We start from the raw sequence: 15,355 nt of genomic DNA, 5'->3' as shown, positions 1-15,355 counted from the left end.
TATGGTGGTAGTGTTCTTATGCTGTGAGATGTGTAGCTTGGCAGACATGCAGGGAAGCAAAAGAAACTTTGCATAGTGTAAAAACCCTTTTTATTTCAATATTGCACCCCTGCTACCCGCTCATGCTTACACAATAAAAAGTATAAAAGGCTTGTCATATGGGCTGCTGCCTCTGCTCACTCAGAAATATGGCCCTTAGGGCGTGGCTACACGACAATCAAGCTTGTGAGGCAGCTTGCTTCTACCCGGGACTCACGAAGGGGATATTGTGGTAAAACTTTGAAGCCATATTTCTGAGTGAGCAGAGGCAGCAGCCCATATGACAAGCCTTTTATACTTTTTATTGTGTAAGCATGAGCGGGTAGCAGGGGTGCAATATTGAAATAAAAAGGGTTTTTACACTATGCAAAGTTTCTTTTGCTTCCCTGCATGTCTGCCGAGCTACACATCTCACAGCATAAGAACACTACCACCATACACCAGAGGAGGAATGCCGATTTTTGATCGCTGCAAGTGGTTGTATCCGATGCTTTGAACTTGCTACAATCTGGTGAGTACAAAACCATAAGGGGGATATCGCAGAGAGATCTTTTCAGCATTTGAGCAGACCAGTGCCTATACCCTGAGATTTCTTCCAACAGGATTGAGCAAATCGGTATCCGAGGAAGTGTTTGGACTAATTTTAATGGGACTTTTAGGATCGGGAATCCTTTGAGTGTTAATCATTTACTTGAGACATCTACCATTATATATTTACAGTCCCAACTATATTCATTATATAATAGATATTTGCAGAGTATGGGTGATTGACTTAAGAGCCAGATTTAAAGGCTTCATTTAGCGCTGTTAGTGTTTTATTAATATTTCTTAGCAATACATTGTTTTTTTAGTACTTCTTTGTTATAATAGCTGCTTTTTTACTGCGTTAAACATTTTTAACCATCATTCCATTGAGCGCTTGGATCAGAATAATCCATTGACTATTTGATGCTTTTTTTAAAACCAAGTTTCATAAAGAAAAAATACTATTTTAGTTTTATTCGTATTTTAGTCTTGACTAAAATACCATTTTAGTTTTAGTCGTACGACTAAAATAGTATTAAATTTAGTCTACGAATACATTTTAGTCGACAAATTTAACACTGCACAGCACCAGAGGTTGTAGCATAGCTCTGCACCTGGAAAGCACTCCATGGTTAGCTAAAACAGTACACAAAGGTTTGGAAATGCAGAGCCCAGTGCCCGAAGATCACATTCTAGGCAAGCCCTGGAACTGTCCAGTCCAGTAGGGTGTAGGTACAGCTTTCAAAGCCATTGCTAAGGATATGCTGACTAAGATAGATACATAAAAGAGACTAGCTCTAGCAGATTGTAGAGCAGTCTACTGTAGAAGAAAACAACAAAAAACTAAAAAAAGACTAGTTAAAACTTTTCTCAATCCTCCTAGAACACTAGTGAAAAAAAAAAAGAAGGAAAGCTGGCAGTGGGAAGGGTTATACCAAACTAGTCATTGTTTGCCAGTGTTCAAATCTTATTGTAGGTGGCAGCATAACCCAAATGTCTCTAAATTCTGTGTCTTTCAATGAACAGGAAAGAAAACCTATTTATAGTGTGGATTTTTTATATGCTCTGTGCTAAATAACTTTTATTTAACATACCATTACAGAGGAAGCTAACCTTAACCCCCTTCCTGTCCGGGGTTTTTATTTTCCATTTTGACACATTAAAATCATCATTCTTTGCTAGAAAATATTACACAATATTTGAGCAACGATTTATCAAATGCATATTTTTAAGATAAAATACAGATACAATTTTAGTGCACACAAACAATATATTACCCATGTAAATAGATACAAAGCATGTCAACACTCAAAATTGTGTGCGTCCGTGAAATGAAGAAAAACTACAATACATACAATTTTGGTGACGCTTTACAGGTTTTCAATTTAGGTCATGAATTATGGCCCTAGAATTATTTCCCTCCCTCAGAGGTTTGCAGTGATACCCCACATTTGTGGCACAATCGCTGCATACATGAGTGGTTAAAGCGTTTGTTAAATCACCCCCCCCCCCCCCCCAAAAAAAGGATCCTGCTCCTTTAAAGCATGTTATATGACACAGTGCTTGTCCTGTGTCATTTGGGCCCCTAAAACACCTAAAAAACATGGCTGATCCTGCCAGTTTCTCCCCACCCCTCTATAAATTGACCACGGTGTATCATGGCTGCTGAACCCTGACACCATGGTCAGTTTACGTGCCTCTGTCATCAGCAGCCTGCTATCTGCTCTCCTCTCTGCTCCTGTGTCCTCCTCCCCCTCCCTGTCTGTGTGTGAGCCGCCCCTCTCCCCACCTGCTGCTCTCATAACACTAACCTGTATACACCATCAGCACTGCCTCCTATTGCAGTGTCCCCCTCTGTGAATGATTTATAAATATAAATTATGTAAATACCCAATTTAAGACCCGAGATTGCGATCACACGACCAGCCAGCTCTCTCCTCCGGGCTGACATCAGCAGAGGAATCTCAGCCCCACTTGCGGCATCTCTTGGAGGAGAAAAGGAAAAAGCTGGCCAGTCATGTGATTGCAATCTCAGCTGTGAAAGTAGGTATTTGAGGCATTTACTTTTATAAATCACACACAGATGGGGATACTACAATAGGAGGCAGTGCTGATGGTGTATACAGGTTAAAGTAGCTTAACATCCACTTTAAGTACATTTTAATTTAACTTCATTGCTATCACAAGTAGACTAGCAAGCCCACTACGTGATAGCGTAGGCAGGTGATAGGGACGCCAGGATTCTATTAGACCCCCAATGTCTCCCCTGCAGCTAAGTGGCCCTTTTCACTACCGTAAAAATGATCGGATGGCCAAGCTTGATTAAACCATTTCAAGTCAAGGAAGTTTTAAAATGACTTAAGGGCATGAAGTGTATTTCTACTTTTGCAGCCATATTGGGATTACACCTACTTTATATTGGATACATTTTCTCATTTACATTGCATAATTTAAAAACAATAAAAAAAAATTCTTATATTTTACTTGGTCTTTTCTAAAAACTTCACAACTAAAGTTTTCTTCCGCTATACAAATGGGGCTGAGAAGTTAAAGTTTACCATAATTCACCCTGTCTGTACCGTGCAGGCAGATGTCATTATTATGTGTAAAGTAAATTTGAACACAGTCTGTCCTAACAAAGGTTAAAAGCCAGACATACACTGTTCAAATCTCTGCCAGTTCAGCATTAGCACCGTGTATGGTCTGCCTAAAAGTGAGAGGGGCTTCTCCACTCTCTGTTTCCCTCTTTGTCAGTGGGGACAGTTTGAGTTTCTTCTCATTTCACATCGTTCATAGTTCTGCCCGAATCCTGCTCCAAACACCTAGAAAGGTAAGATATTTAAAAAATATTTTTAGATATACTACAGTATGTGAATGGGAACACATAACAAACATATAGTGGGGCTTTCTGAAATATGACTGCAAAAGTGGACACTTTAACAGCTAGTTCTTACTTCAATTTGAGTGACATCTTCAAATCTATTCTTTGAGTCCAACAACATATCCTGGTAGAAGGCCACATCAAGCTAGTTAATAGGCTGCTCAAAGCGGACTTCTGGACAAAATATGACTTTTAAGATAAAAATACCCCTAGAATACTCGAGCCTCGTGCAATGTAACAATGGTATGCTGTAAAACTATGCCCAGTTTTCTATTTGTGCAGCATTGTTTTCTTACTTTGTGAAGTTCCTGCATAGCGCAGCCATCTTCAGTGTGGGCATCTGAAGCCACAGTGTCATTCTTCCTAGATTCCGTGCATGCTGGCTACCCAGCATACACCTGCCGATCTCGCGCATGTGCAGTGCTGTACAATTTTGGTCAAGATTCTCTATAGATGCCAATGTTAAATGTTACTGGAGCCGTGCCATGCCAAGCTGACCAAGATCTCCCAGAAGCCAATGCAAAACCGGAAATGACATCTGCAGCAGCGGCCCCCTAGAGGAGGAAGTGAAATTAGATCTAGGCATAAGACAGGTATATTAACAGAAAAAAAAAATTGTCAATTCATTTTAAGGCTGCACATTAGTGCTGCATGGCGAGGAGTGAAAAATGTGGGTGGAACTCGGCTTTAAAATGCTCCACAAATTTTGCCAGTAACAGTCAACGCTGCCTTACTGCCTCTTAGCATAGACTGAGCAATATTAAAATTAATTTACTACTGTATATATCACTCTGCACATTAAAGTGATGCGATTATTTATTAAAAAAATACTTTATAAAAAAAATAATAGCTCTGTTTTTGCCAAAATTACACTGAGGATGACTTCTTGTTTAAACATAACTACCAGTGGCAAGTTAAAAGCAACTTAGTAACTAACATAGTTATTTCAGGAAGTAGTTGCCACTATCTGTACAAGACTGTTCACAAATGTAAAAATAATAATAAAAAAAAAAAAGGTAAGAAGGGTTGGGAAGAACTGCAATTCTTATATCAATCCATAATGTGAATTATTGTCCGAACCATTAAATAGTCTCTGAGATCGGGAAGCCAGGAATATCCGGTTACCTTACCTCTGTTTTTAATGCAGAATCCAGAGGAAAGGGGTTTGTATTTAATTTCCCGAATCCACCTACCCAATGAGTTAACATGAGGCTAAAATGTGTTCCTTTATGAGAGAGAATATATCAAGAGGAGTCAACACATTAATACCTTTGGAAAGATATCAGAAATGGTCAACGGATTATTCTGATCCAAGCGCTCAATGGTAACTGGTAAATAGATTAGAGCAGTAAAAAGCAGCTATTATAAAAAAACAGTACTAAATAGGTATGTATTATTAAAAAATATCAATAAAACATTAACAGCGCTAAAGAGCCTTTGTACCTGGCTCATGAGTTAAACCCTCATATTCTGCATACATCAAATTAAATTGAATACAATTGAAACAGTGGGTGTAAAATAATAAAATGCAAATCATCCCAAATGGGTAATTATCATTCAAAGATTTCAACCTCCCAAAGTCCCATTTCAAAGGTAAGTCCAATAGACTTCAGAGGGCGTTCACGCCCTCTGAAGACGTGAACCAATCACGAAACGCGTCAGGGCGTGGCTACACGACGATCAGACTTGCAAGATTTTGTGGTGTAAGAAAAGCCATATTTCTGAGTGAGCAGATGCAGCATCCTACATGACAAGCTTTTTATTCTTTTATACTGTGTAAGCATGAGCGGGTAGCAGGGGTTGTAATACTTTATTAAAAAGGGTTTTACACTATATGCAGTCTCCTTTTGATTCCCTGCATGTCTGCTGTGCTATACACCTACAATCTGTGAATACCATCACGATACACCTGAGGAGAAGTGCCGAGATTGGTCGTGTGGATTGGATTCATACAATGCCCACAATTTCTACAATCTGGCGAGTACAACACCATAAGGGGAATACGGCAGAGTGTTTTTTGCAGCATCTGAGGGGACCAGTGATTGCACCCTGAGAATTCCACCAGCATTGTGCAAATTAGCATTCAAGGAGTCTATTGGACTTACCTTTGGAATGGGACTTTGGGAGGTTGAAATCTTTGAATGATAATTACCCATTTGGGATGATTTGTATTTTATTATTTTACCCCCACTGTTTCAATTGTATTCAATTTAATTTGATGTATGCAGAATATGAGGGTTTAACTCATGAGCCAGGTACAAAGGCTCTTTAGCGCTGTTAATGTTTTATTGGTATTTTTTAATAATACATACCTATTTAATACATTAATACCTTTATATAATCTAACAATAATATTTTTATTTTTTTTTAAACAAATACAGTATATTTAAGATATCAATGGCAAAAGCAGAATGCACAGCACTGTTCACAGCTGTATTCTTTAGATGGTAGGGTATCAGTTTGTGTTGCACATTACAGAATATTTCGCAATGGATAAAGTTGCATTTAGAGGTTTTTTTTTTTTGTTTGGTGACACACACTGTACATTTTTGTGATCAAACTGACTTAAAAATGTAACACTCATACAGCCATCACTGTAAATTGTGCTGTATTGTAGTTGCCCAGCAAAGTATCAGACTGATTTTGCTGTAGAGATGAAACTCGAAAAATCTTGAATATTGTGTAAAAGTTCATTTATTTCACTTATGCAACTTATAAGGTGAAACTAATATATGAGATAGACTCATTACATGCAAAGTAAGATAGTTAAAGCCGTGATTTGTCATAATTGTGACGATTATGGCTTACAGCTCATGAAAACCCCAAATCCACTATCTCAGAAAATTAGAATATTGTGAAAAGGTGCAATATTTTAGGCTCAAAGTGTCCCACTCTAATCAGCTAATTAAGCCATAACACCTGCAAAGGGTTCCTGAGCCTTTAACCACTTCAGCCCCAGACCATATTGCTGCTCAATGACCGGGCCCCTTTTTGCGATTCGGCACTGCGTCGCTTTAACTGACAATTGCGCTGTCGTGCGATGTGGCTCCCAAACAAAATTGGCGTCCTTTTTTACCCACAAATAGAGCTTTATTTTGGTGGTATCTGACCACCTCTGCGGTTTTTATTTTTTGCGCTATAAACAAAAATAGAGCGACAATTTTGAAAAAAATAAATAATATTTTTTACTTTTTGCTGTAATAAATATCCCCAAAAATATATAAAAAAACACTTTTTTTTCCCTCAGTTTAGGCTGATACATTTTCTTCTACATATTTTTCGTAAAAAAAAAAAAAAAAAAAAAAAATCGCAATAAGCGTTTATTGATTGGTTTGCGCAAAAGTTATAGCGTCTACAAAATTGGGCATAGTTTTATGGTATTTTTATTAATATTTTTTTTTTTTACACTAGTAATGGCGGCAATCCGCGATTTTTATTGGTACTGCGACCTTATGGCGGACACTTTGGACACATTTTTGGGACCATTGGCATTTTTATAGTGATCAGTGCTATAAAAATGCATTGATTACTATAAAAATGCCACTGGCAGGGAAGGGGTTAAGTATGTTCCCTGGGTGTGTTCTAACTGAAGGGAAATTGATTGGGAAATGACAGATCGCTGTTCATACACTGTATGAACAGACAATCAGGCATTTCTCCCCCTGACAGGACCCGGGAGCTGTGTGTTTACACACACAGCTTCCGGTTCTCCCTCTAATGAGCGATCGCGGGTGCCTGGCAGTGATCGCGCCCGCCGGGCACACTTGTCGGGACCGGGGGGCGCTGCACGCGTGCGCCTCCAGCGGCGCGCACGCGCCCCTTTTGGCTGATTCGCGAGATGACGTAATATTACGTGATCTCGCGCAGCCGAGCCGACCTGCCGCCGTAAAACTGCGGCGGCTGGTCGGCAAACGGTTAAATGGTCTCTCTGTTTGAGGGTTATAACCTGTAAAACATCACAGCTGAGTTCCTGGAATCTGTGTCTGTTGAGGCATCCTTCCCTTGGTCCATTGAACATACAAGCTTGATTGACCTAGTGAGTGTAAGCTTATCTGGATTCAGTCTTTTTGGTAAGCCTTATGGTGGATCTCCTATCAATTTTCTCTACTAGTCACAAATAGACTGTGTTCATTGACTCACTATTTGGAACACTGTCACATGATTTTGAATGATATCATCAAGACTCTTTGAAGGATATTGAATTTATTATTTTTCATCCAAGGACTGTTATATTTGCATTCTTTTAACTTGATTTTTTTCACATCACACTACGGTGCAAACATGTGGTGTGTTTGTTTACATTTTATGGTTTAATTTGATATACTTATGTTATCAGGCATCCGATATAACGTCAATTTTAGAGCTGCACTTATATTTTTTATGTTATTTTTTTTTTTTATGTTTTTGTTGTGCAAGTGGCTTTATTTTCACTTTTAAAAAGGGACAGCGCGTTTTTTTATACCAATCAACAATGACTTGCTAACTGAATTTGCTGATGAAAATGGTATCATTAGTAGTAATCAGAATGGATTCATGAAGAATTGTTCTTGTCAGACCAATCTAGTAACATTCTATGAAGAAGTGAGCTGCCATCTAGATAAAGGAAGTCCTGTGGATGTGGTGTATTTGGATTTTGCAAAGGCATTCGCTACAGTTGCCCATAAACGTTTACTTTACAAACTGAGGTCTGTCGGCATAAACCATAGGTATGTACCTAGATAGAAAACTGGTTACAGGGGCAGGTCTAAAGGGTGTTGATAAATAGCGAGTACTCAGAATGGTCTGGTGTGGTGTGTGGGGTGCCCCAAGGATCTGTCCAGGGACCAATTCTGGTTAATTTATTCATAAATGATATAGTGGATGAGATTAACAACTCAATCTCAGTATTTACGGACGATACAAAAACTTCACAGCACGATGTGGAAACATTACAAGAAGACCTAAATAAAATAATGTGGTGAACATCTACATGGCAAATGAGGTTTTATGTTGAAAAATGTAAAGTAATGCATTTGGGTGCTAAAAATACAAATGTAAGTTACTCGCTAAGGGGAGAACCTCTGGGGACATTCAGGATGAAAAAAGATCTGGGGGTCCTAGTAGATTTTAGGCTCAGCAATTACCGTATTTTTCGCTACATAAGACGCACCTAGGTTTTAGAGGTGGAAAAACAAGAAAAATATATTTTGAACCAAATGGAATGCAGCCTGACCTGTGCCAATGAAATGCAGCCTTACCAGTCTTATAAATGCATTCTTACAAGTCTTTTGCTCTCCTGCCGGTAACATGGCAGTGGCGGCAGGAGTTGCGCCTGGTGTATATTAGCTCCATAAGACACAGGGACATTTTCCCCCATATTTTTTTGGGGAAAAAAGTGCGTCTTATAGAGCAGGGCTCAAAATTTCGAGTCCTGAGCTACTAGCCAGGCCTCAAGGGTTACTCGCCACCAGTTGCCCCACTCAGCCCGCCCCTAAACATGCCCTCATAAATTATCTCATGAAATGACACTTAAATGTTTTATGCAGTATTAAGTTATAAAAATAAATATTAACAACAACTGTATCCTGCCTATGCCCACCAAACGCAGCCCGTCTTCACCAAATGCAGCCCGTCTCCACCAAACGCAACCCATGTTTACCATGCAGCCCGTGTCCACCACATGCAGCCCGTGTCCACCACATGCAGCCTACCTGTGCAGGGGAGGAGAGGAACAGAAAAGCCACCCAGGTGATCAGAGCGCAGCGCGGGGGACACAGGATAACAGTTTTCATTTTAATTGCCGAGTTCCCGCCGCTCAACGTCATATTCAGCCCCGCCTCCTGACCGGGGGAACTTTAAATTGACAGATCACCCATCACCAGGATTGGACGGGTGATCTGTCTATCAAAGTCCCAGGACCAGGGGGCAGGGCTGGATCTGACAGCGAGCGGCGGGGAACACTGCAATTAAAATGAAAACTGTTATCCTGTGTTCCCCGCGCTGCGTTTTAAACACCCGGGCGTCTCTCTCTCTCTCTCCTCTGCGGTCACTGGGAGAAGAACTCCTATTACACACAGGCTGCCGGCGGTGCTTGCCCCCTCGGCTCCCAGGCAGCCCTTCCTCGTCAGCCCTCAAAATCCACTCGCAAAATGCGAGCAGGCGTGTGGATTTTTTGAGGGCTGTTATAGAGCAAAAAAAATGGTACATGCAATGCCAAGTTGCTGCAAGCAAAGCCAACAGAATATTAGTATGCATCAAAAAGGGTATATACTCAAGGGATAAAACGATAATTCTCCCAATCTACAAGACTCTGGCTACATCTCGAGTATGCCGTCCAGTTCTCGGCACCAGTTCTCAAGAAGGATGTGCTGGAACTGGAGAGAGTCCAGAGAAGGGCAACAAAGCTAATAAAGGGACCGGAGGACATCAGTTATGGGGAAAGACTACAAGCACTGAACGTATTCTCTCCGAAGAGGAGACACTTGAGAGGGGATACGATAGCGATGTACAAGACACACTTGTTAAAAAACACATTATACACAGGAACAGATTGTGAAGGCCCCTTTCACACCTATTGCATTTGGAATGTGCAGGGCATGCTGCTTCTTAGGCCCTATAAAGCCTTACCTGTCCTGTGCCAGTGCTAGCAGCTTATGACAAGAAAAGACACAAGTAATAAAAATACCAACAATTGACAATTCTTAAAATATACATTTTATTGTTACTGGTGCTTATTGTGAGTGTCTAATTTAATCTGTGAAGGTACATACCTTTTGGAACTGGAGTTAAGGTATATCCTTGCAAAAGAAAATAGAGAAGCTACAAAATGCTTAAATATATACCTCCTTGTCCATTTCTGCTGTGGAATGCATTGTAGAAACATTGTAGAAAATAAGGCAGACTTCTGATAGGGAACCAAACTGCAAAATTTGTTGGAGAGAAAAAGAAGGTGCCCCCCCTGTAGAATGGACCAGTGGACCTTCCAACACATTGCATAGCAACTCTAGGTGCCCACTGGGATCACAGGGTGAAATTAACTGACAAAAATTCATGGCCATCACCAAATTAAAACTACAGCATGTCCCTCTTGTGGCACTGGATTCAAAGCTATAGAATCCTCCATCCAGTATTCGAAAAAACAGAAATCAAATTAAATCAGAACCTCCAAACAATAGTTTAAACATCCACAATGAGTTCTTACAGTGCAATACAAATGTGTCATTTGAATAATATTTCTGTATTTGCAATATGAAAATAAAAGGTCTGTACATCAATTAAAGGTATAGTAATGACTATGAATTGTGTTTTTAATGCATCTAAAGTTGGCTTTGGCTTTTTGTTTTTTTGTTATTATTTTTTTTATAAATCCATAGAAAATATTGAACATCTAATAAAATAAATAAAACATATTTTAATCATAGATGCTATTGATCAAGTTCAAAAACTCTTCTGTGTAGTTTTTTTTTTTATTTCTTTATACAATTTGCTACTAAACAGCCTTGAGAAAGCTCCCTATCAGTAGTGTGCAGAGGTGAATGATTGCCCCTTTTTCGGTGATATTAAAAAATAGAGTGGATCTATTTTTCAGAGATCAAAAACTCCTTCAGAAAGAGTGCATTTAATGTGTTGATTGTTAACAACTATAAGTGCTTTAAAAAAAAGCAGAGTGTTCTCTTCAAAGCCGCGAGACACGAACAATGATTTTCCTTCACTTGCAAGTCTGAGTTTTTGTTTTTCTTTGCATCATCTCTCGAAGGAAACTTCCATCCATGATATCATTGATGTTTCCATACAGGTATGAAGAAAATTGGCAATGTTTTTTTTTTTTTCCATTTTTTGAGAACAACCCGTCAGCACTGATATTGCAGCAATCCAGTGTAATTTAACTTGTGATATAAGTTAATGCAAAAAAAAAAAAAAAAGGCTTATCCGTCGATTTAATTGTGTTTTTGTTTTTTTATGCTTACTGCAGGGTACTGGAGGTAACCTTTGACCTGATGATCCATGGGACTTTCACAGAGTGAAGAACGCTCTGGTATAGATGAAGTTACCAACAACGAACTGGATCCCCTTTAAGGATGGGCTTCATTGACTGAAGGGTGTCAGCTATTCTGGGGGTGGTCGTAGAGTTTTCAGCTGTCTTTCATCTAGTGATTTCCAATATTTGAAGTTATTGTCCAGATGTTGCATTAAGTTCGGTAAGTCAGCAAATGCTGCGAGGGAAAAAAAAACACTACTTGATAAATTGACCATGTTATTAGATTTGCTTTTAAATTCACCTAAGCAGATTGTAGTGCTTTGATTTTGAAGTCCAACCGTTATGCATACTTTAGTTAAAAAGTAACTCCACTTTTGTTGAGAAAAAAAACATGACCTATGTACAGTAGTAACTTAGATTACGAGCATTATCCATTCCAGAAGCATGCTTGCAATCCAAAGCACTCGTATATCAAAGCAAGTTGCCCCATAGGAATCAATGGAAACTCAGATAAATCGTTCCAGTGTCACTGCAAGTGTATGTACTACAAAAGAAAAAAGAGAACGGAGAGCGCACCGACCTAGTGTGATACTGATTGATGAGTTTTATTAAAATTGTAAAATAAATCATTATACTCACAAATGGTGTGTTAAAAACAGGCCTTAAAAGACAATACAGCAGAAGTCCAACACCATCGGCCGAACACGATACTTGCTTCGATCTGTGACCGTGGTTAGGGCTGACGCGTTTCAGGGGCGTACCCCTTTCCTCAGAGCTTGGTGGTCTGCAGTGTTCAAGTGACCACCAAGCTCTGAGGAAAGGGGTACGCCCCTGAAACGCGTCAGCCCTAACCACGGTCACAGATCGAAGCAAGTATCGTGTTCGGCCGATGGTGTTGGACTTCTGCTGTATTGTCTTTTAAGGCCTGTTTATTAACACTCCATTTATGAGTATAATGATTTATTTTACAATTTTAATAAAACTCATCAATCAGTATCACACTAGGTTGGTGCGCCCTCCGTTCTCTTTTTTCTTTTTTAGTTTCATGAATTCCCACGATTCTGAGGAGGGCTGCAAGACTCTGGAAGATACTTTTTAATTGAATTTTACCATCTCTTAAACATCTTCCAAAAATACCGGAGCGCAGGAGATTTGTCTTTGAGTGTATGCACTACCGCATATGGCCAGAGGTATGGGGGCGAAGGAGACACTCAAACACTCGGAGACGCATAGACACACTGGGGCATGCTCAGGGACACTCAGGAGTGTTTCCGAGCGTCACCGGCGCCCCCGCACCCCTGGCCACCTCTGGTTTGAATCCTGCTCGTCTTGCGAGACAACGCTCGCAAATTGAGTCAGGATTTAAAAAATAAATAAAAACAGCTCATCTTGCGAAACACTCGTAAACCGCGTTACTCGCAATCAGAGGATTTACTGTACATTGCAGGGATTTTAACTGTCTTTGTTGCAGATTCCTACCTTTTGTTATTCTGAAGAAATAGCTGTTTGTCTGTGTCCATGTACAATGAATCTGTATGAAAGTATTTCATAATTATAAATCAGCTGCTGCACCTGCAGGGCTCTAATAAGGAAAGTGGCATGGTCTGCAATTCCTTTAGCCATGATTTCTCTTTAGGAGTATCTCACCAAAAATGAAATTTTTGATGCAGGGGATGCCCAAAATCTAAATTGGCATCTTAGTGTAGACTTCTAGGAAAATCAGTGAGCCAATCACACAAGCAGGAAATTACATTTCAGGGGGGCGTTTTGTACACCATTTGTGTACAAAGCGCCTACAGGTTGCCATATTGCATTTACAGACAATTACAGAGCTGCAGATTGAAAAGGAATGGTAATTTCTAATAATATTCAATTACAATATGACTTGCGTTGCAATCGTATGTATGCTAGGGGTGCACCGAATGGAAATTTTGGTGCCAAAAATGCAGGATGCATGACAGTTTTTAAAACATATTTATATTTTTATATATAAAATTGTATTATATTCAACGTTTTCATTAATATTGTCAACTTAAATTAATATGAATTTATTGTTGGCCATTATTTGCACCTTTAGTGCAATAAAAGCTCAAGAAAAATGCAGTCTGTAGCCTCAAACCATTTCTTGTATCATGTTCTCAGTCTCTAACCATCTCTTGGATCATGTCTGCAATCTCTTAAACACATTGCTAATAGTATTAGCAAAATTTCCATTCAGTGAACCTCTAGCAGACATGATACAGGAGGTGGTCAGAGACTGCAGAAATTATACAAAAGATCAATGCAGCCTCACCAGTGCCCGTCAGATGCAGCCTCACCAGTGCCCATCAGATGCAGCCTCACCAGTGCTTGTCAGATGCAGCCTACCAGTGCATGTCAGATGCAGCCTACCAGTGCATGTCAGATGCAGCCTACCAGTGCATGTCAGCCTCAGATCTGAGCGTGTGCATTTGCGTGTGCACATCGTGGGTAGGGCAGCCCATTAATTTAACCTCCCTGGCGCTATGATTCTTTCAGAAAAAAGGTGCTGAAAGCGGTACCATTATTTGCAAGGAAATTTGGCGTTTTATACTGTAGGCCTGGAATTCTTAGGAATAACTCACTTAAATCTGACCAAACAAGAGTCTAATAGGCATCCCGGGTCTGACATTTTTTAAAAACAAAATTATAAATTATAATATAATAAATAATTATAAATAATTATAACAAATACTAATATAATTCTAATAAAAAATATTCAATAATATAATCAACTCAAAATCACTGAAATTTGCTCAGTTGCAGAATTGTTGCTGTCATTATTTTATTTTTTTATGACGAATTTCCCCAAAAATCGCTATCGCACAATTCTGCAAGTGATTATAATTTATTATCGCGGTTTTCTAGCTGCTCTAAAACCATTTTTGACATAAAGGGACACTTTTGGTTGCTATGGACAATATACAGTTTGCAGGCAGAAAGAACAGTTTTTATTATATAAAAGTACATGTAGGACACTGGGCAGACCACTGGGGACAAGGGGGGTGTGTATTTTTTACATACAGTACTGTAATCTATAAGATTACAGTATACTGTATGTATAGTGTTTGTTTACTTTTTTTGAATTTGGCGCCGATCTCCGCCCCCGTGCGTCGTAACGTCGCAGGGAACGGAGATCGACGGCACACGGGGACACTGTGTGAAACGAGCGAGCACCCGCTCGCTCACACAGCGCGGATGCATCGCTGGATCCAGGAACAAGGTAAGCCAGCGCGCGCTGCAGGCTCTGCATAGCTATCCCGAGCGTGACTCGGGAAAAAACGATTTTAGCACAAAAAATCCACCCCGAGTCATGCTCGGGAATACCGCCAGGGGGGTTAAATAGGCTGCGAAACCTGGGATGAATTCAGGGAAAGAGGTCCCTGACCATTTTTTTTATCGCGCCACACTGAGCCGTGTGGCGTTGTTGTACCAATGCGGTTGGGTACGTGCGAAGGTGCTGATGACAAAAGTATGCATGTTTTCAACCCCCAGAGAAATGCGCTGTACTTTTGCGCATGTTCCCCAGCCACAGAGATGTGAACCTACCCTAAGAGGAGAGGGTAGCTGTCATGTGAAAACATGCGATTCAGACCTCTGCTGGAAGAAACATTTACTGACCAGACTTCTGTGAGTTTCAATTGAATACCCCTGGTTATAAGCTTTCTTTAGCTGCTTTCACTTTAAATATGTAACCATGTGTAAACAAAATTAAGGATGAAAAAAAAGAAAATTTTGCCTTGGACGATTCAAGTGAACACAGCTTTATTTTATTCAGTGAGCCAAGTGGAATTGTTCTGTTGCTTCAGTTAAACATACCCAGTGTGTGCTCTTTAGTGTATTTATTAGCTGAGACTTGGCTACTGTGTTAGGCGACTTCTCTCCACAGCATGCTTTTTGTTGTCATCAATTAATGATTAGAACAGTCAGCGGTT

General features: G+C 39.8%; 1 protein-coding gene across 2 annotated transcripts in view; it reads right to left on the bottom strand.

The window, feature by feature from the left end:
- Positions 1–10,120: 10,120 nt before the first annotated feature.
- Positions 10,121–15,355, bottom strand: part of PDE8A (phosphodiesterase 8A) — a 439,096-nt gene continuing 433,861 nt past the window's right edge. For both annotated transcript variants that reach the window (XM_040342584.1, XM_040342583.1), the window contains exon 22: positions 10,121–11,637. In XM_040342584.1, the coding sequence (XP_040198518.1) occupies positions 11,531–11,637 (107 nt within the window). In that variant the 3' untranslated portion in view covers positions 10,121–11,530. The remainder of the gene's footprint in view (positions 11,638–15,355) is intronic.

This window comes from Rana temporaria, chromosome 3 (assembly GCF_905171775.1).
Source record: "Rana temporaria chromosome 3, aRanTem1.1, whole genome shotgun sequence".
NCBI classification, from domain to species: domain Eukaryota; kingdom Metazoa; phylum Chordata; class Amphibia; order Anura; family Ranidae; genus Rana; species Rana temporaria.
This window is presented reverse-complemented; position numbering and strand designations above follow the sequence as displayed.